The sequence below is a fragment of the Myotis daubentonii genome, chromosome 9 (genome assembly GCF_963259705.1).
Source record: "Myotis daubentonii chromosome 9, mMyoDau2.1, whole genome shotgun sequence".
Classification (NCBI taxonomy): Eukaryota; Metazoa; Chordata; class Mammalia; order Chiroptera; family Vespertilionidae; genus Myotis; species Myotis daubentonii.
This window is the reverse complement of record NC_081848.1, coordinates 85,947,783-85,972,275: the sequence shown is the minus strand read 5'-3', so window position 1 is coordinate 85,972,275 and position 24,493 is coordinate 85,947,783. Positions and strand designations below refer to the sequence as shown.

The window sequence follows — 24,493 nt, the reverse complement described above, 5'->3', positions numbered from 1 at the left end:
CCTTCCACTGCCTCCTCCTTGGGCTGCGCTCCTGCGGGGTGGGGGGTGGTGGTGAGGAGTCACTGGCTGTTCTTCATCCCCTTCCCCCCGAGAACCCCCTCCCCCGTGCCTGCGCCCCTCCCCTACATCTCCGCTGGTTCGAGGATCCCCAGCTGGCGGTTCTATTCCTTGCGGTTTTGGAAAATGTTACACCCGGTCGCCCGGTTTCTGCCGAGACAGGAACCGTCCTCCAGAGCCGTGCCCCTCTCTGCGCCCCGCGCCGTGGGTCCCTGCACGGCCTTCCGTCCTCCGGCGCCTGTGACGCGTCTGGGGCAGCTCGCCTTGGCCTCGCTTTGTCTTCCCTCAGCGCCGGCCACCGAACGTGGGAGCGTCCGTCCGCTCCTTCGACCACGCGTGTGTTTTCATGCCGAGCCGCCTGCTGTAGTCGGATTGTCCGGTTCACTGTCCGTCTTTGTCTGCTGTGCTGTAGGGCCCTGCTGTCACTCGCGTGTGTGACTTCCGTTCTGTTAGAATTTTTATTGTGGTTGAGCCTTCCGCCATAATCGCCGCCCCCCCCCTCCCCGTCTTGGTGACATCGCCCACTGTAGGGCCTTCCTGCCTGCGTCCGGTGTGGCCGCGCCCGCTCTCTGGAGCCCAGCGCGGCGTGTCCCCTTTCCCCACCCTGGTTCCTGGAACCTGTTTGTGTCTCTGGGTCTATAATGTGTCCATTGTGGGCGTGCGTCCTTGGTTCCTGCTCCGGGCGATCTGGCCGTCTCTGCTTCTTTGTTGAGTGTTTAATTCACTTATAGTTAATGCAATTATTGGTATGTGGTAGGATTTACATCTGCCATTTGCTCCTCATTTGCTGTACGCCTCGCGCCTCTTTTGTGCCCCCCTCCCTCCTCTCGGGCCTCCTGCGGGCTGAAGAGATGCACGTCGCCGTCCCTTCTGATTCCTGGGTTAGCGTCCTCTTTGCAAAGTTGCTTTCTGAGCAGCGTGACCCGGGGATCACAATAAACACCTTAACGGAAGACAAGCTGCGTCAGGGTCACGCTCCGCGCTCCCCGATGTCTTCGTCCCTCTCCCCCTTTCCTGCGGGGACTCTAATGGCACATCCGCCGCCACCGGTCAGGCCGCCCGCAGGCCGCAGGCGCCCCCTCACGCACTTCACTCTGCCCTGATCTGAGGAAGGAGCCATCCTGGTGGGTCCACCGCCAAGGCCACGGGTCCCTTCTCTGTTCCGCCCGCTCACCCCGGCCCTGTCGCAGTGTTTGTGCGTTCCGACTCCAGGAGTTCTGAGGGGCTTGCTTTATCACCCCCCCACACCTCTGTCGGCGTCTCCACCGGGTGCGTCCCTGTCATCGCTCCCTTTCCTGCTTCCAACGCTGCTTCTCCGAGGTCCTGGGCGCAGGCATTCTCACCGCTTTGAGGTCTCGGCCCCTGAGGCTGAGGTCAGGCCGCAGAGAGCGTTGCTGTGGGCTGCTCCTCACTCCACGTGTGCGCTATGCTCCCTGCGGCCTTGCGCGTCTCACACGCTGGGTGTGCCCGACCGGTGTGGCTCCGTGGTTGCGTGTCAACCCACGAATCGGTCAGGGCACAGGCCCGGGCTGCGGGCTCGCTCCCCAGTCGGGGCCAGGCGGGAGGCGGCCGCTGAATGCCTCTCTCAGAAATCAATATAAACACCAACCGCTACAAAACCCCGACTCGGAGCTGGGGGTCCCGTCCTCCCTCCAGGCCCCGGCGCTGGGTGCCGGCCTGTGAGACGCGCCGCCCGGGCCTGGTTCTGCAGTCCGTCTCCGGCAGCGGGCGGCCGCTGATGTGTCGGCTCGAGTGTTTTAAATCCTTGTTTGTGTGTGTTGAGCCCGGGCTTCCTCGGTGTCACCACTGGATCAGCCTGGCCCGTGGTCAGACGGATGGCTCAGGCGTTTTGCCTGACCCTGGAGCCAGGCCCTCTACCACGGACTGGGGCGAGAGGTCGAATCCCGGCAGCGCACGGGTCTCTCCGGCCTGTCCTTCCTGCCGCGCAGGGCCTCACAGCGGCCAGGGAGAGACGGGGCGCAGGGTCCCTCTGGCCTCGCCCGGGAGTGTGTGCAGCCTCCAGGCCTCAGGAACCCCTGGAAATCCCTCCAGTGGCCGTGACGTGAGCTCCCGGTGATGGCCACTGAGGTCACGATGGTGCGTGGGGTTGGCACAGAACCCCATCTGTGGGTGCAGGTGCTGAGCTGCGTGTCCGTGAGGCCGCTGTGCCCCAGGGCGCGGGAGGAGGCGGGGAGCAGCCCCACCAGACATCGCCCCGGGCCCGCTGTTCTTGGCGAGGTCCACGGTGTTGGAGGTTTTTTCTTGGATGAACACATTTCAGCTTGCTCTGCGCCTCCGGTTAATTTCTGGATTCTGAAATGGCTGCTTCTGACAACGTTGTTCATGTCATCGCTGCCCTCCAGGGAGTTTGTGCCAAGGTGTGTGTCTGTCGTCCGCCGGTCAGTGGTGGTTGTGTGTCTCTAGAGCAGCGATGGCCAACCTTTCGAGCTCGGCGTGTCAGCATTTTGGAAAACCCTAACTTAACTCTGGTGCCGTGTCACCTATAGAAATTTTTTGATATTTGCAACCAGAGTAAAACAAAGACTTATATCTTTGATATTTATTTTATATATTTAAATGCCATTTATTAAAGGAAAATCAACCCAAAAAATGAGCTCGCGTGTCACCTCTGACACGCGTGTCATAGGTTCGCCATCACTGCCCTAGGACATGGACCCACTTCAGCCCCGACCGCACAGAGAGGGTCTGAGGGCCATGCCCTGCCACAGCCCGCCCGTCCCACCCTCTGCGGCCTCGTGGGGAACGGACCCCAGTGCTTTCTGCTTTCCCATCTGTGTGATTCCGTGTGTCCTTCACCACCCACGTGACTGCTTTCTCATTGCCCTTCCTAGTGACAGAAGGTGCCTGTCTGTTCTAGAAGCATCCGGCAGTGTCCGCTCACGGAGTTCACTCCCTTCCCTCCGGCGGCTGCCCTTCCCTGGGTGTGTGTGTGTGTGTGTGTGTGTGTCCTCCCAGCCGTGTCCTCTGTGCGCGTGGACACTGTCCCATGGCCGGGGCCGGCCCCTGTCTAATATCTCGTCCCTGCGCGGCGGGCTGGGTGCACAGCCTGGGGGATTGTATTTATTTATTTTTTAATCTTGGGTATTTTTTTTTTTTTTGCACATTTTTGGAGGCCGATCCTAAGGTGAATTCCTAGAGCTGGACCTGCTGGGTTGAAAGACAAACGCACCCTTAGTTCTGTTAAATCGTGCGCATTCCGCTGCGTGGGGCCGGGGCCCCGGCGTTCCCGGGGCAGCAGGACCGCACGCAGGCGGCCGCAGGAATGTGAGCGAGACCTGGGGTTTCTGTTGATCTGATAGCGGAAAAATGGCATCTGGACTTTGCTTTTGCCGGCATTTCTCGTTTCTGAGCGAAATTGCAGAAGGGCCAGGGGCGTGAGTCACCCTCGGAGCGGCCGCCCGACGGGCCGGTTTCTGCAGCCACGGTGGCTCCTCTCCCCCGGGTGGTGGTGGGATTGTGGAGGTCGCGGCCGCGAGCCTGTGGCTGGCGATGCCGCTGCAGAGCTCTCCTCCCGTCCGGTCAGAGGCCTGTCCTCGTGTGCGGTGCCTCCTGTGCCCGGGGTGGCGGTCACGGGGCTGCCGTCGAGGGGGTGGCTCGCTCCTGGCCTCTGGGGCTGGAGTCGCACGTGGGGGCCTGGCTCCAGGGACCATCCACAGAGGCCCTCCCTCTCCCGGCGCCTGTGCCTGTCGTCCTGGGAGTAGCCTCCGCGTCCAGAAGCCGTGGTGGCCTCCTGCTTCCTCCCCACGCTCTCCCCCGTCAGGTCGGCTCGGAACAGGGCTCCCCAGGCCCCGCCACGCGCTGTGCCCGGAAGCCGCGCCCGTGAGCAGGTCTGGCCGCAGAGGTCCGGCCGCGGCGCGTTGCGTGAGGGCAGCTCCTGGGTCCGTTTTTCTGTTTCTTACATTTTTTGGAAATGCGTGTGTTCGGGCTCTTGATTTCTAAGGAGACCGGTTTCAGATAAGCCGCGTCCTGCAGGGACGGTGTCCGTCTGGTCCGTGTTTCCCCCATCGTCCCCGAGGCGGGGCCAGGCCGTCTGAGGGGATGTCAGCGCTCCCCCCCAGCCAGAGGCCGGGCCCCGGTCCTTCCGTGTGTGGGTGCTCCCTCTCCGCTCCCAAAAGAGGACGTGGCCTGTTGGTTTTTTTTTCTTTTTACTCAATGTGTCCCCATTCACAGTACAGACCAGGCAGAGCGCCTGAGCTGAGGTGTCCGTGGGGAAGTTTACTCTGCCTCCGGTTTCTGCACAGCCAGTGTAAGCACACAGCCTGTGGTGGCACCAGGAGGCCTGCCTGCTTTACTTTCCCCCGTCACCAGGGTTTTCATGTGATTAAACGGGTCCCAACTCCCGGTTTCTGCTCTTAGCTCCGTCGTTCCTCAGGCCCTCCCGACGCCGTGCCCCTTCGAGCTCTCCACGTGGTCCTGTCCTTCTGCTGTCCTCCCGTGGGGCCCCCAGGCGGGCTCGGCAGGGCCGCTCGCAGACCTTCTGGGCCTGCCTCGCCCGCTGGGTCTGCCGTGCGACCCTCGTCTGGCGCCTGCGTCCGAGCTGAGTGGCTGCTGTGGTCTTTGCCGCAGTTGTTTGCAACTGTTACCCCTTCGTTACGAAGCGTGGCTTTGGCATTAATTATAAAGCCTCCTTATGCGTCTCATTTAATGCTTTTGGCACTAAACGCCTTCCCTGCCTTTGGCTTCGTGGCCTCTGCTTTCTGGATGTTTCCATGCACGGAGATCTGGTGATGGTGGGGGCCACCTGAGCAAGGTAAAGTCTCCCTCATGCTCTTGAAACCACTCCTGCACAATACGAGCCCCGTGGCATGGCCCGTTGTCTTGTTGGAAGAAGCCGTCTCCATTGGGATACGCCATCAACGTGATGGGATGAACCTGATCAGCAACCATACTTAGGTATGTCGTGCTATTCAGACGTTGTTCCACACGAATTAAAGGGCCCAAATCGTGCCAGGAAAACGTGCCCCAAACCGTAACACTGCCCCACCAGCTTGAAGGGTTGTACTCACGCATGTGGGGTCCACGCTTTCATGCTGTTTCCGCCCAATTCTCACTCTGCCATCTGCATGATGCAACTGGAAACGTGATTCATCGGCCACATGACTTTTTTCCAATGCTCGACTGTCCAATCCTTGTGTTCCTGTGCGAATTGGAGACGTTTTATCTTGGGAACTGCAGACAGCAAAGGTGTTCGAACAGGCCTTCGTCGTACGGCTCATGTGCCTACAGACATCAGGTGGTCATAACAGTCTGGCCCCTCAGTGTGTGCGTAGGCGGCCGCTTGTAGCCCGCGTGTTAATAAGTGACGTTTGGTTGTCGTCTCGTTACATGACCACGCGTGGCCAGCACCCCGGACTGTCACACGGCTCTCGCGCTCGCCCGTGCGCCGGCTCTGCTCTCGGCCGGCGTTGTGGGTAAGATGCTGACGGACGTGTGCCGGCGGCTCCCCTGTGTTTACCGACAGTGTGGCAGTGAATTCATTTACTTACTTAACTTGGAGGCGTGGCGGGCCACGGGACACTGCGCGCTCCTCCCTGTGACGCGTGTACACCCGCTTCCTCTGTGCCGGGGCGGGCGTGTGCTCCCCTGCCCTCCTCCTCGCTCCCGGGGCCGGATTCGTTCTGCTTTGCCGGGACCTACGCCACCCGGGGTTCCTCTGGCCCTGGATGGAATATGCAGACTGTCCCCCACCGTCCTGCCCGCGCTCCCATCTTCTTAGTTCTAGTAGGTTCTTCAGCAAGGCCTGGTGGGCGCATCCTGAGCTGTTTTTCTGCCCGTCCCTCTGCCCTGAAGGGGGTCGGCCTGACTGGGTCCAAAGCCACTGGTCTCTATTTCCTTCAGTTTCTGGAAGACTCTGTCCACTGATACCCCGCTGGGTGTTGTTTCCGTTCAGCCCGTGGCCGGCTGGAAGCTCGCGCCTTGGTCAGTTACTCCCGCCTCCCCTCAGAGGCCCAGGGAGTCTCCGTGTGGAAGTCTAACGGTTTGACCACGAAATGCCCGAGCTGGAGTCCCAGATCCGCGTCCTCGTGCTGCTCGGGCCTCTGCGTCCGAGCGGCCGACGCTGTGCCGACAGAATGTCTGCGTTCCCCTAGGTGGTCTGACCTATTCCTGTTATCTTTTCTCCACGACCTCGGGGCACGCGTGTGACCTCCTTTGCCATCTCCCGCTTCCGCTGCGGCCACGCGGGCCGTGTCTCTGTCGTGCCCCCATGTCCGTGATCGGGGCTGGTCTCGGCTTTTCTTCTTCGCCAACACCCGTTGCCATTTCTCCTTCTCACTCTTTGGCCCATTTCTGTTTTCAGCCTCTTCCCGCGGATTAAAGGTTGTTTCCATGCCCCCAAGGCCGAGGGCGTTTCACTGTCTGAATATCATCTACGGCGTCCTGGGTGGTGCCTGGGGACTGGGACTAGCAGGGGAGGAGGCGCCTCCCTTTCCGATCCCCCCACAGCGGTGAGCGTGCGCGCCGCCCGCTTGCTGAGGCTCCGACGTGCCAGGGACCCGAGTTCCAGGTCAGGTCCTCCCTCGTTCCCGCAGCGTCTTTCCTCCGTGGCACGGGGCGCGGGCCGGGGAGGGCGTGGCACGTCCTGTTTGTCTCGAGGTCCCACAGGGTCTCACTTCCCGCTCTATCTCCCTCCTCGCCTTTCCTGCGGCCCCTTCTCTCCACGCCCGCGCCTCCCGGGAGTGACACGGGGGCTGCCCCTCCAGTCCGTCCCTTCGCGGCCCCGCGTTGTCTCGGGTGCTGGTAACCGCCCGCAGCAGACCTGCGGTTGCTGTTCTGACACTTACTGTTGGACCTTTTTTCTGTGACACTTTTAGGGCTCCTGTGCCCCATTTTTTAAGTGAAATTTGTGTAAGATTGTTTTCAAGTCACAGTTCAGTGGCGCTTGGTGCAGCCTCAGCGCTCCCGTTCCCCACAGCGTATCGCCAGCTGCAGCGTCATGAGGAGTGGCCTGCTTTCCTCTATGAGATGGATGGTTTGGGCTCTGACACGGAGGTCGCTGGTCCATTTCGAAGTCATTTTTCTCTGTGGCGTGAGCGTGTGCCCCTCCCTTCCTTAGCCTGCACGTCCAGTGGTCGCGGCACCGTTTGTGGAAAAGTCTACTCCTTCCCCCTCGAATGGCCTGGGCACCCTTGCGGGAAACCCACCGACCGCACGTGAGGGTTCGTCTCAGGCTCTCTGCTCGGTCCCACTGGCTCCTGTGTGTATGTCCGTCCTCATGCCAGGGCCGCCTGGGTCGGCCTGCTCAGCTCTGTGGAAGTTTCGAAACCGAGACGTGTGCGTTCCAGCTTCGTACTTTCCAATCGTTTCAGCGATTCAGAATCCCCCCTCCCTCCCCTGCGGCAAGTCCGTAAACATCCGAGGGTCAGCGTTTCCGCTTCTGCAGACACGGCCACTGGGGCTGTGATGGGCTTGGTCACCTGCGGCTCCTCTCCAGCCCGGGCGGCGGCTCCGTTTGCCTCCGTCTTCGCCTCCTGTTGGCGTGTCTAGCAGGGGAGTCTCTCACCTCGGTGGCGAACCGCATTCCCGGGTCCTGTCTTCTTCCTGTGATTGCACGCAGGCCGCACATTTCCCCTCCCGGGCTGTCCGTAGCTGGTGGAGACACACAAATGGGTTTTGTGTGTTAACCGTGTGCCTGCAGCTCTGCCGAGCCGTTCGTTAGCTCTAGTGGTTTTTCTGTGGCCTCTCCATGCACGGGAGCACGTCACCTGCGCATAAGAGGACCTTTACGCCTTGGCCGGGGCCGGCGCTCCTGCTCCTGCGCCCAATTGCCGCGGCGGACGCTCCCAGGGCTGTCGAGAGGCGGCGGTGCCCACGGGGGCGTCCTGGTCTGACTCCGCTCGGGGAGAAGCTTTGTGCTCCCCCGGGGAGGACGCGGTGGCGGCGAGCTTTCAGATGCCGCTTGTCGCACCGGCGCTCCCTCCTTTTCCTAATGGTGTGTTTTTAAGAGAAAGATGGTCCAGCGCTTCCTCTGTGTCTATTGAGAGGGCTTGATTCACGTTGAACGGCCCCCTTCCACGTCCGAGATACATCCCACTGGCTCACAGCGCGGGGGCCTGTGGCGACGCCCAGAGAGTGGGCACACTCCTGTGCTCGAGGCCGTGGCATCGCGAGGGCTGCCAGGGGCCGGCTCTCTCCTGGTGGGGGGCTTGCCCGGCGTTGCCCGGCTCGTATGAACTCCTCCTTCACCGGTTGCTGTAACTCACCAGATGCTGGGCTTCTGTTCACGCAGTTGGAAACCGAGTCAGACTTTTTACTGGTTATCAGCGCGGAATTTCTCTTTCTGAAGCCAGTTTTTCTAGTTCACGTGCCACTAAGAATTGGTCCGTCTCGGCCAGGTTGGGTAATTTGTTGGAGTACAGTTGTTCATACTATTCTTTCACGGTATTTTGTTTCTGTGAGTCCATTCTAGTGTCCTCACTTGTATTTATGATCTTATTTGCACCTTCTCTCGTTTTTTTCTTAGTCATCCCAGCTAAAAGCTTCTCAGTTCCGTCGATCTCTTACAATAACCGACTTTGGGTTTCGTTGATCCTGTTCTGTTCATCTCCCCGCTCCCCAGCGCTGCTTGAGCACTGCTTTCCCTGCGTCCGATAAGTCTGGGTATGTTGCTTTCATTTTCCTTTATCTCAAATCATCTTTAAATTTCTTTTGTGCTGTCTTCTTTGGCCCACTTGTTCTTTAAAGAGTGCGTGGTTGAATTCCCACACGTTTGCAATGCTGCAGTTTTCCTTCTAGTATTGATTTCCAGCCTCATTCCATTTCGGTTGGAGACGATACGCTGTATGATTTTAGTTTCTAAAAATGTGCTGCTTTCTGGCCGAATGTGATCTGTCCTGGAAACTATTCCACATGCACTTGAGAAGGGTGTGTATCTGCCGCTGGGCGGAGGGGTCCGCACGTGTTTGTCAGTTCTGGTGGGTTTACAGCCGCTCCGTCTCTGCTTCCTCGTCAATCTTGTCTGGCTGTTCCATCCATTACTGAGTGTGGGGTATCGACGTGTCCAACTCTTGGACCATTTCTCCCTCCAATTCTGTCAATATTTGCTTCATGTTTCAGGGGGCTCTGTTGTTACATGTAAACTTGTATGAACAAGTTGATCCTTTTCTCCATGGTCCTTTATCTCCTGTCACCATTTTTTACTCAATCGAGCTTTTCTGATATTAACGTAACCTCCCAGCGATGACTGTTGGCAGCGGCCATCACTCCCCGTCCTTCACGCCAAGTCTGTCTTTGGATCTGAAATGAGTAGGTCGTAGACAGTGTGGGTCCAATACTTCTTTCATCCATTCTGCCAATTTCTGTGTTTTCATTGGAAAATTTAATCCGTTTACATTTAAAGTAATTGTTGGTGAGGACTTCAGCTTGCTCTTTGTTTTCTGTGTGTCTTATGCCCTCTTGTTCGTGGTGCTCCTCATTTCTTCCTCTGTGCCGTCTTTGAACAGTGCATAGTAGCGATTCTCTTCTCAATTCCTTTCGTGTGTGTGTTCCAGGTGATTACCAGGAGGATTGCATTTGACGTCCTACATTTATTAAAATTCTAGTTTTAACCCTGGCCTGCTTAGCTTCAGTAGCATCCTGGCTCCCATAGGGCCCCACCCCCTCATGTGGTTATCCAGGTTGCGTTTTTATGCACTGGATCGCTGGTAACACAGATGTATCATTCCTGTTTCACGCACGTGTCTTCTACGTATATAGGGAACAAAGAGGGTCACAAACTGAAAATACAGTAATGCCGGCTTCGTGTCCGCCTGGGCAGAGACCTGTTGCTGGAATTCTTTCGTTCTGTGTGCCTTCGGGTTACTGGCCTTTCCCTCCGGCCTGGAGGAACCCCCTCTGTGCAGGGCCCGTCTACTGGCCGTCTACTCAGGAGTGCTGTAATTCCTCCTTCACTGTTGAAAGATAATTCTGCGAGACACAGGATTCTTCAGTTTGTTCTCTTAGCGCTTCCCGAGTTCAGTCACCCTCCACTCCGGCCTCCGTGCCTCCCGGCGAGAAACCTGGTGCGGCCCCATGCGCGATGGGTCACTCTCCTTCCGTGGTTCTATCTTTCAACAAGATGATTGCGACCTGTCTCCTGGAGTTCACGGGACTTCTGGGAGGTGCAGAGTCCATGTTTCCCATTAAGTCAGGGGAGTTGTCAGCTGTCATTTCCTCAGATGTTCTCCCTGCCCCTTCCTCTCTCGCCTTGCGTTCTGGGGTTCCCACCATGGATCTGTTGGCATGTTGGAGGGTGTGTCATCTGAGGGGCTGTTCATGTTCCCGTCACGTTTTTTTTTTCTTTCTACCCCTCAGACTGGATCATGTAAATTAATCTGGCTTCAGGTTCACCGATTCTTCTCCCCATTCAAATATGCTAATAAAGCCCCAGTGAGTTTTCCATTTCCATTAGTATATTTTTCAGATCCAAAATCTGCTTCATTCTCTTTCATAATTCCTACCTCTCTGTTGATATTCTCCGTTTGTTCTCCTGGTTCCCTTCAGTTCTATGTTTTCATTGAACGTATTTTAAAAAGCCGATTTAAAGTCTTTGTCTAGTAAGTTCAGTGTCCGTACTTCCTCTGGGACTGTCTCTGTTCATTTCTCCTGTGAATGGAACCTACTTTCTTAATTTTTTATTGAAATGATATTAACCGTAGTAACTCTAGACATCGGCTCCTCTCCTGTTCCCAGTAGGGTTTCCTTGTCGCGAGCTATGGCTGTTTCGTGACTTCCCTTTTCGTGAAATCTGTATCCTCTGTCCTGTGCGGCCTCTGAAGTCAGTTTCTCCAGGTTGGGTTCAGCTGGTCCTCTGGCAGAGACTCCCCGGGGGGGCGCCAGGAGTCAGGAGAGGGGAGAGGGTGGGAGAAGGGAAAGCACTGCCCATCTTTGCAGACCAGCCTGTGCTGGGGCCGCCCCTTCAGACCTGGCCAGTCTGTTTGCAAATCTCTCGTAGCCTTCACTTCCTGCTGGAGGTGGGCATGGAGGTCGGCCAGAGGGGAAGCCTAGTGTTCTGAGCACGCGCCCTGCCCTGGGCAGTCCATTCTCCGGGACACGTGGGTGCCCCTGACGCCTGATTTCCCCAGGAAACACTTTTCCCACGTCCCCCCAGGCGGCTGGGACCCGCCTCCCCCGGTGTTTTTCAGGGACACTTTCCACCTGGGCGAGTCCCTGGTAGAGGAAACCATGGCGACCACCTGGTGTCAGGCTTCCAGGCTGCCCCCAGACAACTCAGGACAGACACACACCTTGGAAACTGCTCCGCTGGCTCCTGAGCCAGGGGTCAGGGCTCTGCACTGGTCATGAGGGCTGCCGGCCCGAGGGTGGGCTGGGCCGGGGCCGGGAGTCGGAGGGCAGGCTGAAAGGCCACAGGGCTTCCCTGTTGGTGACAGCCTCCTGGCCGGCTGCTTCCTAGTCCTGCCGGCGCTGATGCTGCTGATTCCCCGCTTCCTGCAGGGACGGTGCGCCCAGGCACGCACTCACTCTCCTCGCCCGTTTGGACATAGCGCCTTGAGCCTCGCCTCCTGACGCTGTGGGCAGAGGCCGGCACCTGGCTCACCCCCTCCCGTCGATGTGCAGGCCCCGCATGTGTCTGTGCCAGGGGAGGTGTGCGGGCGGAGCAGCTTTATTTGCCCTTCTTGTTAGCTTTGTGCTTTTGAGGGGTGAGTAGGGAGATTTGAAACCTGGGGGAAGGGGCGAGCCTGCCCTTGTTTCAACTGGGGACCCCGTGCGATGATCTGTGTGCGGGTCTCGTCAGCTTCCTGGACTTGGCTCCCTCCTGCCTCCCCCCAGCCACCTCCCTGGTCACCTCCAGGGCCATGCTTTCTGCCTGGCCGCCGCCCTCCCCTCTGCCCGGGCCTCAGTTTCCGCCCTCGCCTCCTCCCTCCACTCTCCCCGCAGCTGCCCGGCTCTGGAGGCAGGGGAGCTGCTGCCTCCGTCGTGCCCCGGCTTCCTGTCACTGTCTCGGGTCAGCTCGCCGGATGCAGAGCCCGGCCCAGGGCTGCGTGCAGGTTGCTCGCGGAGGAAGAGCCGGTGGCGGCCACTGGGCAGGCTCAGGGCCTCCTGGGAGCTGCAGCGGCTGGGGCCAGGCACATCTGTCCCCGCTGAGCGCTGCACCCGGGGCCTCGCTGTGTCACCCCGCCTCCCCGTGAGGCCAGAGGTGGCGCCCGGGGCATCTGGCAGGTCTGCGCGCGGCGCCCTCGCACGTAGGGACGGGGGCATTGAGGGCGCAGGGTGGGGCCGCCGGGCGGCCTGTGTCCTCGAGAACCGGGACAGCCTGTTCTTCCCCCGTGTCCCCGAGCCAGTCCTGCGGGGCCTCTCAGGCCTGGCTGCCGGGGACCGTCACCCGTGTGCCCCCCGCGCATCGCCCTCGCCCGATCGTGGTGGGCCCCTGGGCCCAGGAAGGAGCCGGCGGTGTGGGGACAGGGCCGCATGGGCCAGACGCCCCCGTGTCTGTCTCCGCACGACGTGGCCCTCGCTCACGAGGGGGTCAGGACCTCGGAGCCGAGCTCCCTCGAGCCCCCGGCCTCTCCCCGCCTCGCAGAACCTTGGCCGGTGGGAGCGGGCTGAGCTGATGGTTTCTGACATCAGCTGCTAACATAATTTTGACACTGAGCCTCCCCTGCTCTCCGGTGGCTCTGACTGTGTCCAGGCTCTGGCTCGGGGGGTCTTGGGGGGCCGCGGGGCCCGGATCCGGCCGGGCTGGGAGGCGGCCTGGGAAGGGCCCGGTGTTTCTCAAGCCCGCGCCCTCGGGGCCTGGGTGGGGGGTGGGGAGGGGGGGCCCGCGCAGATGTCTGGGTCTGGTAGCCAGGCCTGGAGCCGGATGCTGGGAACCGGGCCTGCAACTCATTTCCCCACTAAACACTCTGAGAACATCTGCAGGGTTTCCAAGGCGTCCCGCACCGATTGCCGGGTTGCTGTGTGAAGCTCCCCTGGCAGGGCTCCGCGGTGCTGGGACGGAGGTGAAAAGATCGCTCCTAATTAGATTAAGAGCATTTCTTTCTCCCTCTGTAATTTCGCCTCGAAAATCAAGGCCACTTCGTTGTTTCCTTCATCCAAAGGCGCAGCAACGCCCTCCCACCTCTCCAGGGGCTTCTCGGGAATGTCCTGTGAGCTCAGCGCTTGGAGGAGCCGCTTAACCCAGATTCCATTGTGTGCGGACGCTTCCTGGGGCCTCGGCCGCGGGCGGCCAGGCCGGTCGGGGGCCCGGGCGCCGACTTCCTGGCGCAGACCCCCGGGTCGCCGCCGCCGCGCGTGGGAGGCTGCGTGGCTCCTTCTCCGTTTCCTCCCGGGTCGTGCGTCCTCAGCACCCGCTGCCCCAGCCCCACCCAGGGCCCCCAGACCCGCGTCCCCCCCCCCCCGTGTGTGTGTGTGTGTGTGTGTGTGTGTGTGTGTGTGTGTGTGTGTGTGACTCCCACCGGGAGGGGCGGTGCGGGGACAGGGTCCTTGGTGCCTGACCGGGTGTGCGGACCGCAGTGGCCTCCGTGGGCCTGGCCAGGATGCCCAGGGTGGCGCTCACTGTTGCCTCGCTGCCATCTCATGTCGAACGCGTGCTCTGCATGGCCTGGACGGGACGTGACATGCAGTGTGTCCCACGGTTTGCTCCAAACATCACCTCACGGGGTGGGAGAGGGCCCCGCGGAGGGAGGGAGGGAGGGAGGGAGGGCTCGTCCGCGAGAGCCGCCAGCAGCTTCAGGGGCCCCGCTCCCCAGCTCTTCTCCGCCAGCTCCCCTCCTCCCCGCGCCCCTCCGAGCCCAGCCAGGAAATGTCCGGGTTCAGCTGTGTGCAACCTCGACCCCGGCCCAGCCTGGACGCGGGCCTCACCCGTTTGTCACACATTCCTGAGGCCTCTCTGGGTAACACACGATGGAACCCAACCAGCGAGCCGAGCACAAAGGGAGGTTTTTTGGCTCACACATCTGGCCCCAGCTGTTTCAGGCGCAGCTGGACCCCGGGGCTGGGCGATCTCGCTTGCTTGCTCTCCTCCTCCCGTCTCCCCCCACTCCCCTTTGTTCCCTCTCCAGCCCCCATGTTCCCTCTCCTGCCCCCCATGTTCCCTCTCCAGCCCCCCATGTTCCCTCTCCTGCCCCCCATGTTCCCTCTCCTGCCCCCCATGTTCCCTCTCCTGCCCCCCCTCAACCTCCCTCTCCCCACTGCCCTGGAGCCGTCCGCAGGCAGCCACTTCCCAATGGGGGCAAGAGGCCACCAGCTCAGCCGACCCCCAGAGAGGCCATCTTTCTCCCCAACATTCCTGCCGGGGCCGGGCCGGTCCGAGCCCTGCCTCTGGGCCCAGACGCCCAGTGGGGGCAGCGTGGGCGCCGGTCCGGGGGGGAGCGGGGAGGGCGCAGTTCCCACAGCGGCCTGGCGGCCGGACAGGCACAAACAGCAGGTGTCCACCGGGCAAGGTATTTGGTGAGCGGAACCGCGTGCCAGCTGTGGATACGCTTTCACTCCCGCGCCCGCTCCTGGCAGCTGGCGTGGGAATGGCTTTCGGTTTTCTGCCCGTGTCCCTTCCTTCCCGCCTCTGAGCGGAGGCACAGGTGGTGGCCGGGCCCGCTGGCTCAGGGTCTGAGCCGGGCCTGGGCAGCTGGCAGGGGCCTGGGGCTTGGCGATGTCACGCGGGCCCCGCTGCAGCTGTCCGGATGCCTGGGGAGGGGGCTCACTCCCGGCAGGACCTGCGGGGCTTTGGCGGACCCGCCGGGAGGGGGCCCAGGGGTGCGAGGGAAGGGGCTTTGCTTGGAAGGACAGGGAACATGGGGGGCAGGGGCGCCCGTGCCAGCCTGGAGGGACGGGAGGCGGGGCGAGGCCGCGCTGGGCCGGCAGCAGACCTGGAGGCCGGGTACACCTAAGCCTGTGTCTGGAGGGGGGGCCGCTCGGAGCCTGGGAGGCGAGCGAGGACTTGGGTTACACGGGGGAGCTTAGGCGAGTCTTAGTCGGTCACCAGGGAGAGCCAGGGCCAGGGAAGGTTCCGGAGAACTCGGGGCAGCAGGGCGGGCTGGCCCCGCCTCCGCCCGCGGCCTCTCGTGCCTCCGTGTGCTCATCTAAAAACAGGAGTTGTCTCCAGGGATGTCACCTTGCAGGCAGGGGAGGAGGGGGAAGGGACCGGCCACAGGCCTGCGTGCATCTGTGCCTGCGTCACCCCTGGCCAGAGGCTGGGGCGGGCGGGCTGAGGGGTCACCTGGGGAAAATAAGGGACTCGGGTGGCACTTTCAACAGCAAAGGTTTAAAGAAATAAGTAAAAATGAAACCAGAAGCCCACGCTGCCAGCCCTGGTGACAGTGAATCTAGGTGACCAGGGAAGCAGAGGGCGACGGGGTTCCCGTCCTGCATGTCCAGGGGCCAGGGCTGTCCTGGTGAGGGTAGTGGCCTTGCTGGACAGAGGGCCACAGGGGCAGAGGCTGGAGCAGGGGCAGGGGCAGAGGCTGGGGCAGGGGCTGGGGCAGAGGCTGGAGCAGGGGCAGGGGCTGGGGCAGGGGCTGGGGCTGGGGCTGGGGCTGGGGCAGGGGCTGGGGCAGGGGCAGGGGCTGTGTGGGGCCGGAGGAAGTGGCCGGTCGGGCCTTGGTGCAGCCACAGGACAGGCTGTGCAGGCCAACGGGAGGTGGGAGCGAGGCAGGCGGGAGACCGCCTCCCCCGTGTTTTCTGACTCAGGAAGAAGTGGGCGCCCTGGCCGGTGTGGTTCAGTGGACAGAGCATGGGCCTGCAGATGGAAGGGTCCCGGGTTCGATTCTGGTCAAGGGCACAGGCCTCTGCTGCAGGTTCCTGGCCCTCATTGGGGCGCGTGCAGGAGGCAGCCAATCAATGTGTCTCTCTCACATCGATGCTTCTCTGTCCCTTCCTCTCCCTTCCACTCCCTCCAACCATCAATGGAAACATACCCCCGTGAGGGAAGGATCGGGCTGGGCGAGGTGTACGGCAGCCGCGCAGAGGGCAGGAGCGACCCACACACAGGGCCGCTGCGAACGGCTTCCTTCCAGTCTTTCTTCGGTGCCCACGTTTAAAAAAACAAAATTCAGCCGACGGCCGCGCAGGGCCCTGGCCCGGAGGAGCTGCGGTGCTGGGCTCCTGCTCTCGGGAGAGTGGGTGCGACTTGGCAGCCGGGCGGCCAGCTGTGGCCGTCGCCACGCCAGAGGCTGGGCTCGCCATCCCAGGCCTCCCATTTTCCTAGAAAACAGAATTGTTTTGTTCTGCCCTGAACACTGAGGCCCAGATTCCGGCCTCGACGAGGCCCCGGCCGCCAGGAAGTGAGCGCATCCGACACGGGCTGTCTTAGGAAGGTGACCTCAGTCGCCAGGATGCAGGCTCGGTCTGCAGAGCCCAGCGCCCTGCCTGCTGCGCGCCGGTGCCCGCCTGCGGCCTCCAGGCAGCCGTCTCCAAGCCTCAGGTCCCCCCCCCAACTGAGCTCCCTGCGGGGGTTGGTCCTGGGCCCTTGGGACCCCAAAACCCCCCTGAGCCCTGCTGGCTCCTTCTGCGGCTCCTGACGGGGCTGTCACCGCAGGCTGGACACCGGGCAGGGCCTGTGACCTGGTAACCGTCTGTCAGGGGTGGCGGAGGCCGAAGACGCTAGAGCAGCGGTTCTCAACCTTCCTAACGCCTCGACCCTTTAATTCAGTTCCTCATGCTGTGGTGACCCCCAATTTCATTGTGACACAGCGAACATCATGAAAGCATCGTGATGAATCACAAAAACAATATGTGATTATAGATGTGTTTTCCGCTGGTCTTCCGCGACCCCTGTGAAAGGGTCGTTTGACCCCCCAGGTTGAGAACCGCTGCCCTAGCGACTCGGACCCAGGAGCCGCTCCCGTTGGTGGGAGCCGGCCCGCTGCGCCCTCCCCGCGGGGCCCTGTGCCGTTCCCAGGGTGAAACCGCACGGCGCACATTCTTCTGTGGCAGGTGCAGCCGCGCCCGCGCGCGCCCGGCTGACGTGCGCCAGGTGGGGCCTCCGGGGTCAGGCTCGCCCTGCCCTCGGGCGTGGGGACGGCACTCGTCATCAGAGGCGCGGGGAACGGCCGCGGTCCAGCCAGCCCTCGCAGTCCCGCCCGCGCGGTGATGCAGACGTGAAAGTATGTGCCCGTTCCTGTCCCTTTTTAAAGAACGTGCAGATCCTGGGCGCGTGAGCTCCGTCGCTTGACAGCTGTGACACAGCCCAGGGCACCTGGGCCGCAGCCGAGCCGCTCACGGGCGGGGGGCGCACAGGCCCCAGCGCTTCCCGCGGACTCGGGGTGACTCAGCCTGTCTGCGCGGCTTCCTGGGGGGCGGCTCCTGGCCCCGTGGGCGGCAGCCCCCCGGTTTCCTTACACCCCCGATGGCTGGTCTGCCCCGCCCACTACTCCTCAGCGGCCACGCTGTTCTCACTGCTCGGGGCGACCTGGGGACGCTGGCCTTCGGGGCCGCCCTCCTCTCCAGGGGCCGTCGATGCCGCTCTTCCTTCGCCACCACATTGGCCAGCCTTTCCCTTCCGGCTCCTGCTTCGTGCCTCTCGGATCCTTCCAGGGCCCAGGTCAGCTTCAGTCACAGGGTGTGACTCCAAGCGTCTGGGCGCCAAGCATGTGTGACTGCACGGTGTGAGGGAAGGGGCCGTTCTCACGTGTCCCCACGTGGACAGCCGCTGTCCCGGACCCTCGCGGCCACCACGTGCGGCCACCTCGGACACGGAGCAGGTGTCCCTTCATGTGGGGCTCGTTCCCACCCCGTGACCTGTCTGTCTCTCCCCCTCGGACGGCCAGGCCTCCTGTCCTCTTGCCCCACCAGCTCAGGGTCCGAGCCGGCTGCCCGGCCCAGCATGCACCTGGGGGCCTCCTCGCGGGTCTGCCTTGAGCGTCGCTTAGCGAGGTCTGGCCGTTCCTCCTCGGCGTCCTTGTAGCTCCTCAGCGACACACTCATCTTGCTGATCTCTCTGCAGAAGAGGCAGAGATCGCCAAGGCCCCTGTGCTCTCTCCTGCTTCCCCGCCGTTAGCATCCCCGGCAGCGTGTGGCGACGGAAACGAGGAATTCCCACGCAGCCACGCCGGCCACCTGTCCGGGCGGCCAGCTTCCCCCGTGTCCCCGTTCTGTCCCGAGACCCAGGCTTGGTTCGCAGGCCTCCTTGTGCCCTCTGTGCGGCCTGCTCCTTCATGACCTTGACCCTGGGAGGAGCACTCCTCAGGGGCCCTGACCTCTGGGTGGGTCTCACACTCCCTCGGGCTCAGGCAGGCGACATGGGTTTGGAGAAAGTGCCACGGATGTGAGGTGCTCGTCTCACCGTGTCACGTCATGGTCCGTGGCATCCTCACCTGGGTGAGGGGGTCCAGCCAGGCTCCCTCCACCCCCGCCCCCCGTGAGGGCGCCGCGTCTCCTGCGCACAGTCCAGTCGCGAGAAGCCAGCCGAGCCGGCCCTGCCCCCCTCGGGAGGGCGGATCAAAGAACCGGGGACATCTGTTCCCACGGCGCGGCGAGGGGCACAGGTTTGAGGGGAGATGCTTTGAAGTTGCGCCTCTGAGTCGCACCCACTGGCTTCCGCGTTCATCGCTCATCGTGGAGGTTGCCGCGGCCGGTCCCGCCGCATTCCCGCGCTGCCTCCTCTTCCTCATTCTTCCTCGTCACTCAGGCCCTGTCCCGCCAGGCCTCCTTCACTGGCCGCGGGGCTGGCGAGGGCTCGGGACGACGTGCGGAGCTGAAAACCCAATCCTGCTCGTTCTTCTGTTGCTCACATTAGGTCATTTAATGGCCACTGGATGGCAAACTCTTTGGGGTTCCCAGGTCTCCGTGGCAGGCCCTCATCCCCCCATCCCGTGTTCGGCCTATTCCAGGCAGCACCTGGGCTGGGCCTGCGTCTCCCCGCTCAGCCCCCGCCTGGCCCCTTTCGCTGGGGCGAGGGGTAGAGACCAGCCCCCGGGCCCCGGGGTGGGCGTGGCCTCAGGGCGGCCGCTGCTCCCAGGATCTCAGCAGGCGGAGCGGGAGACCCCCGTCCGCACGTAGCCCGAGGGTGCACCCGCGCTGCCCGCGTCCACGTCCGCTAGGTGGGCGCTCAGCCGGTGTTCTGACCGCAGCTCGTCCACACGCACCCCACCCACTGATTTTCTTCTTCCCCGGGCGGCCGGAAGCCTGGCTGCCGTCGTCCGTCGCTTATGTGCGTGTCTGTGGACCGTGTGAGCGGCAGCACCCTCGCGGGAACGTTTCGCAAGCGCGTCCTGTGTTTACGAGCTTCTCTTCCTTGTCCTTCACCCGGTCGTGTCCGGTCCGGGGCCGTTTCCCGAGGCTCGGGGGCCGCGCGCCTTCCCCTTCCCTTCCTGCTGGGACTAGCGAGGACTTCGCTGTGTCTACAGACAGTAAGCTGGCGCGGGCACGACCGGGCGGGTGGGTTTGGCCGTGTCATGGACCCGCCACCGCAGCAGCACCCAGAAGGCCCTGGGCCTACAACTTCCCCTGTGCGGCCCCCAGGAGCGAGCACTCCCCTCCCCCAAACACGGCCGTCTTCCATCTGCTTCGGGTCCCCGCCCTCCGTCCTTTTCCCGACGGTCAGGTACCCGGACCCAGACAGCCTGTAGCTTTTTGCCTCTGGCCGCTCTCACTGCCGTGGAACATGCGTGTGAGGTTCTCCCGTGTTGATGACCCATCATTGGTTTCCTTCGATGGCGAGCAGTTTTCTCGTAGACGGACGCACCCCGGTTTCCCTTCACGGGCAGGGCAGCGCGGGCGTTGCCAGGTTTGGGCGGCTGTGAGCGAAGTTGCTGTGCACGTTCACATACAGGCTTTTGGGGACATGAATTCCATGCATCGGGTGTGTGGGGGGACAGCTGGGTCCCCCAGCGAGTGACTGACTTGGAAGGAGCGGCCCAGCTCTCTCCACCGAGGCCACCGTCCCCGCCCCCAGCACCACGCCAGCTTCTCGCCGCTCACACCCTCGGCACACGGCACCCCGGGCTCCATTCTTTCTCTTCGTATGTGAAGTCAGGAGTGAGGCTCTTTCTTCTCCCCAAATAAATACCCGAAGCCACTTAGAGACGTGAGCCGTGCTAACGGCGCGGTGGCTCACGGAGGGTTTGATCGGCTTTTCCCTCGTAACCGCAGAGGCCGGCGGAGCAAGGCACCCGCTGTCTGCTGACCGGCAGCCCATGCGTCCAGCGGGGTTGTCTGCTGCTCGCCGGCAAGCTGCGCCCGCTCCTCTGGTCCTGGGGCAAGTCCTCGGCCGGGCGGTGCCGCGCCCAGGCCTCCCCGTCCGTGGCCTGACTCCTGTCCTTGGCGGTGTCTTTCGCAGGCAAATGCTTCTCATTCTGATCATGCCCAGTCCTTCCATTTCCCCTCACAGATCGAGCTTCCGGTGTCGGAGTTCAACCTTCAGGGCTCCAGGGAGATGGTCTATTCCAGCTCTCACACTTCCACGGTCAGCTGACCGCTCACCACGTCAGGTGTAAATGCTAAATACACGAAAATTCACACACACACACACACACACACACACACACACACAAATTACAAATAGATTTAGGGAACAGTTGCATCGCTTTGGGTGGGAAAACCTCCCTTTTTCAAAAAAGCAAAAGAGAGGCGTACGATTTTAAAAACAAAACGCGTGCCCTGGCCGGCGGCTCAGTGAGTTGGGGCGGCGTCCTGTATACCAGGCTGCAGGTTCGAATCCCAGTCAGGCCCATGCCTGGGTTGAGGGTTCAAGCCCTGGCCGGGAGGCGTACGGGAGGCGGCCGACCCACGTTTCTCTCTCATATAGATGTTCCTCTCTCCGGCTCTCTCTAAAACAAAAGTCAGGAATAAGGAGTAATCATACCCCAGGTATAACGCACGTCTGCAGCCACCACAAGCAGGGAGGGAAGAGGTAGGAACCCGCGAGCGGCTGACACTGGCGGCCTGGGGGAGGGGGCCTTAGTGAATCTTTACCTTTTACAAAGAGTGATTAACTCTTTTACAGGGAAAACTTTAAATAAACTTAGCGCCCGGCCGGCCGGCGTGGCTCAGAGGTTGGGCGTTGACCTAGGAACCAGGAGGTCACAGTTCGACTCCCGGTCAGGGCACGTGCCCAGGTTGTGGGCTCGATCCCCAGGGGGAGGCGTGCAGGAGGCAGCTGACCCATGACTCTCACCGTTGATGTTTCTCTCTCTTCCCATCTCCCTTCTTCTCTGAAATCAATAAAAATATATTTTTAAAAAACTTTAAATGTAAAACAGTAAGTCCGGACTGAAAATCAGGGGGCGGATGGGTGCTCCCCGCCTGGCCTGGGCCCTGTCAGCCTGGGGAGGGCAGGCTGGGAGCCCGCACGTGCGGCCCCTCGCGGGGTCTGCACCCCCGGGTGCCGGTGGTGCCGTGGCCTCTTGGTGAGCGGCTGCCCCTCCTCCTGGCTCTCTGTCCTCGCCGACGGGACTCTGACCCCCCCACCCCGGCTTTTCAGGGAGGTGTCTGCAGCCTGCCGTCGGCAGGACAGGTGGGGGCGGGGCGTGCCTCTGGCTGGACTTGCGCTGGTCCGATCCCCAACCCGAGCAGCAGCGGAGGGAGCCCAGGACCCAGTCCTCACGGGGCATCGCGGCCCCTGCTGCTCCGTAGCCACCGGAGCCCAGGCCGGTGGGGCCGGTCAACCCCAGGTGCTGGGCTCCCCATGGGGTCTCCAGCCCACCCCTAGGGGACATCGCGCCCGTCCGTGGGGAGGCCCAGGTGTCAAGGTGTCCGTGCCAGGGGGCAGGGTGGGTGGGCATCCGAGCCCAGCTCTGGACAGCCCGGGCCCTTGGCCACCGAGCCTCCCCTGGCGTCTGACGTGCCCGCTCTCCCGCAGTGAAGAAGAGCCCCACGCTGCTGGAGGTGGGCACGCCCCAGTTCACCAGGACCAACAGCTTCGCCGAGGACCTGGACCTGGAAGGGGAGACCCTGCTGGTCCCCATCACCCACGTGTCGCAGTGAGTGCCTGCTCGCGGGACGGAGGGGGTGGGGGCGGAGGCTGCCGCGTGCGGGGCCGAGGCGGGGCCAGGCGGGAGGGGCGCAGGGCACTGCCCGCCTCGCTGAGCGCCTGGCCCCTGGTCTGACTTACGGAAAACCCGCCGGTCACTTTCCACCTGTTCTCGTGCTCGAGCATCTGAGATCGCCGCCCCCCCCCCCCGGCCCCGCCTCCGCTCCCCCAGAAAGAGGCAATTTTGTTTCTGAGGTTCTCCCCGTGGCACCCTGGCCAGGGCTCCTTCAGGTGCAGGCAGCGGCTCTTTCCGTGCCTTCCCGTTGGCCTGCCCGCCCGGCGAGGTGGTCAGTGCCCCTCCGTCAGGGCACCCGGCGTGACAGCCTGGGGCGGGGTCAGTGGGACCGGGGTGTCCCTGGAGAAGTCTTGTTGTGTCAGGACGTGTGAGCCCACGCTCGGCCCTTCCCAGCCCCTTGCTGGCCCTCCCTGCCTCTCTCTCTGGGACGGTCCACCAGGCCCTCTGGTTTTGGGGCTCTGAGGGCCCGGGCTGTCTGAGCTGTGGGTGCTGCTGTTGCAGTGAGGCCCTGCGCCTGCTGCCCATGCTCCTGGCTGGGCACAGCCTTTGCTGCCGGTGGTGCAGGAGGCTGGCACCGTCACTGCAGGGCCTGGGTGCTCGTATGGCCGGGACTGGCAGGCTCGGTGGCAAGGACGGGCGGCTGTGGCGTCTCGGGGTGGTGCTATGACCAGATGGACCCGCCGGCCACCCTGGGGGCCCCTGTGTGACAGGGAGGCTGACAGGAGACCCTGTGCTCGCAGGCTGGGTGGGGGCCGGGCCCTGGGGAACAGGGCGGCGGGCGGCCTGGGAGGGGCTCCGACCTCCGGCGCATCCTGGAGGCCACCTGCCCGCTGGCCTGGTAACTGGGTGGGAGCTGAGGTGTGGGCACAGCGGAGCCAGGCAGCCTGGCAGGGCCAGGTCGGGGCCCGAAGGCAGAGCACCCGCTACACCCTGGCTCAGAGGCTGCACAGCTGGGCACCAGAGCCTGAAGCACAGCGCCATGGCATGCCCTGGGGGGGAGGGGGGCACAGCACCATGGCCTGCCCTGGGGGGGAGGGGGGCACAGCGCCATGGCCTGCCCTGGGGGGGGGGGCACAGCGCCATGGCCTGCCCTGGGGGGGGAGGGGGGCACAGCACCATGGCCTGCCCTGGGTGGGGGAGGGGGGCACAGCGCCATGGCCTGCCCTGGGGGGGGAGGGGGGCACAGCACCATGGCCTGCCCTGGGGGGGGGCACAGCGCCATGGCCGGCCCTGGGGGGGGAGGGGGGCACAGCACCATGGCCTGCCCTGGGCGGGGGAGGGGGGCACAGCGCCATGGCCGGCCCTGGGGGGGGAGGGGGGCACAGCACCATGGCCTGCCCTGGGCGGGGGAGGGGGGCACAGCGCCATAGCCGGCCCTGGGGGGGAGGGGGCTCAGTGGGGGAGAGCACCATGGCCTGCCCTGGGGGGGAGGGGGGCACAGCGCCATGGCCTGCCCTGGGGGGGGAGGGGGGCACAGCACCATGGCCTGCCCTGGGGGGGGGCACAGCGCCATGGCCTGCCCTGGGGGGGGAGGGGGGCACAGCACCATGGCCTGCCCTGGGGGGGGAGGGGGGCACAGCGCCATGGCCGGCCCTGGGGGGGGAGGGGGGCACAGCGCCATGGCCGGCCCTGGGGGGGGAGGGGGGCACAGCGCCATGGCCGGCGTGCTCGGTGCAGGGCGGGGGGCGGGGGTGTCCAGCACTGGCTGGGCCTAAGCAGGCAAGACCCCCGTCCTCACCCGGTCACTGGGAGGCTGTGGACAGCACAGACCTGCTCAGAAGCAGAGGCTGGTGTGACCACTGGGCGTGGGGCTGGGGTGTAGGGTCTGCGGGCGCGGGGGGCGGGGACCAAGGTCTCTGTGGGGGCCACCTCAGGCACTATCTGGTCAAGGCCGAGATGGGAGGGGTGGGTGTGCGTAGCAGTTGGGGTACGACCCCTCAGGGGGCCCTGCTGGGAGCATAGGGTGCAGGCACGTGAAAGGGGCCGGGGCCTCGGAACCTACGTGCCCCGGGGCCACGGGCCTGGCAGAGGCCCACCCCCCCGGCTGCAGGCGGCCGTGGCAGCGTGTTTACTCGGCCCGCCACCACTCGGGGCAGGGAGGGGGCAGCGGGGCCTCGGTGCCCGCACTGGGGCTGCATTCCTGTGCCTCCGGCACAGCCTGCCTGGTGACCGAGCCCCTGATGGACCCACCCCAGCTGCTGGGGACAGCGCGCTCCCAGCACCCCAGCCCCGGCCCCCCACCCCGGGGAGAGCCACATGCCGGTGTGTGAGACGGGGATGCACGCGGGGTCTCACAGGGGCAGAGCGGGCGGGAGGGGGTTACTGAGAAGCAGACCCATTTCCTCAGCATTTTACTGATGGTGAATGTATTCCCATGTTGGGCCCGCTCCAGAATTCAAATTAAAAGCATAAATAAAGACACATTTTGTTCCATCTCCAGCTCTCCCCGCCCGAAGGGCCCCAGGGAGGTGAGGTCACCGCAGCCTCCATTACGGAAG

The 24,493-nt window shown here is 63.2% G+C and overlaps 2 protein-coding genes and 1 non-coding gene across 4 annotated transcripts in view; 1 reads left to right on the top strand and 2 right to left on the bottom strand.

The window, feature by feature from the left end:
• The window catches only part of LOC132241847 (insulin-like), a 394,596-nt gene that overhangs the window by 220,649 nt on the left and 149,454 nt on the right, over window positions 1–24,493 (bottom strand). The window lies entirely within an intron of this gene.
• KCNQ1 (potassium voltage-gated channel subfamily Q member 1) overlaps window positions 1–24,493 on the top strand; it is a 222,236-nt gene that overhangs the window by 73,060 nt on the left and 124,683 nt on the right. Inside the window, exon 11 of one of the 2 annotated variants that reach the window (XM_059710702.1) lies at window positions 21,809–21,929. The exons of the other annotated variant lie outside the window; for it this stretch is intronic. Within the exon in view, the coding sequence (XP_059566685.1) occupies window positions 21,809–21,929 (121 nt within the window). The remainder of the gene's footprint in view (window positions 1–21,808; window positions 21,930–24,493) is intronic. 2 annotated transcript variants of the gene reach the window in all.
• On the bottom strand, window positions 4,229–4,358 carry LOC132242439 (small nucleolar RNA SNORA51). Its single transcript, XR_009454631.1, has one exon. It is a non-coding gene; the product is annotated as a small nucleolar RNA SNORA51 (small nucleolar RNA).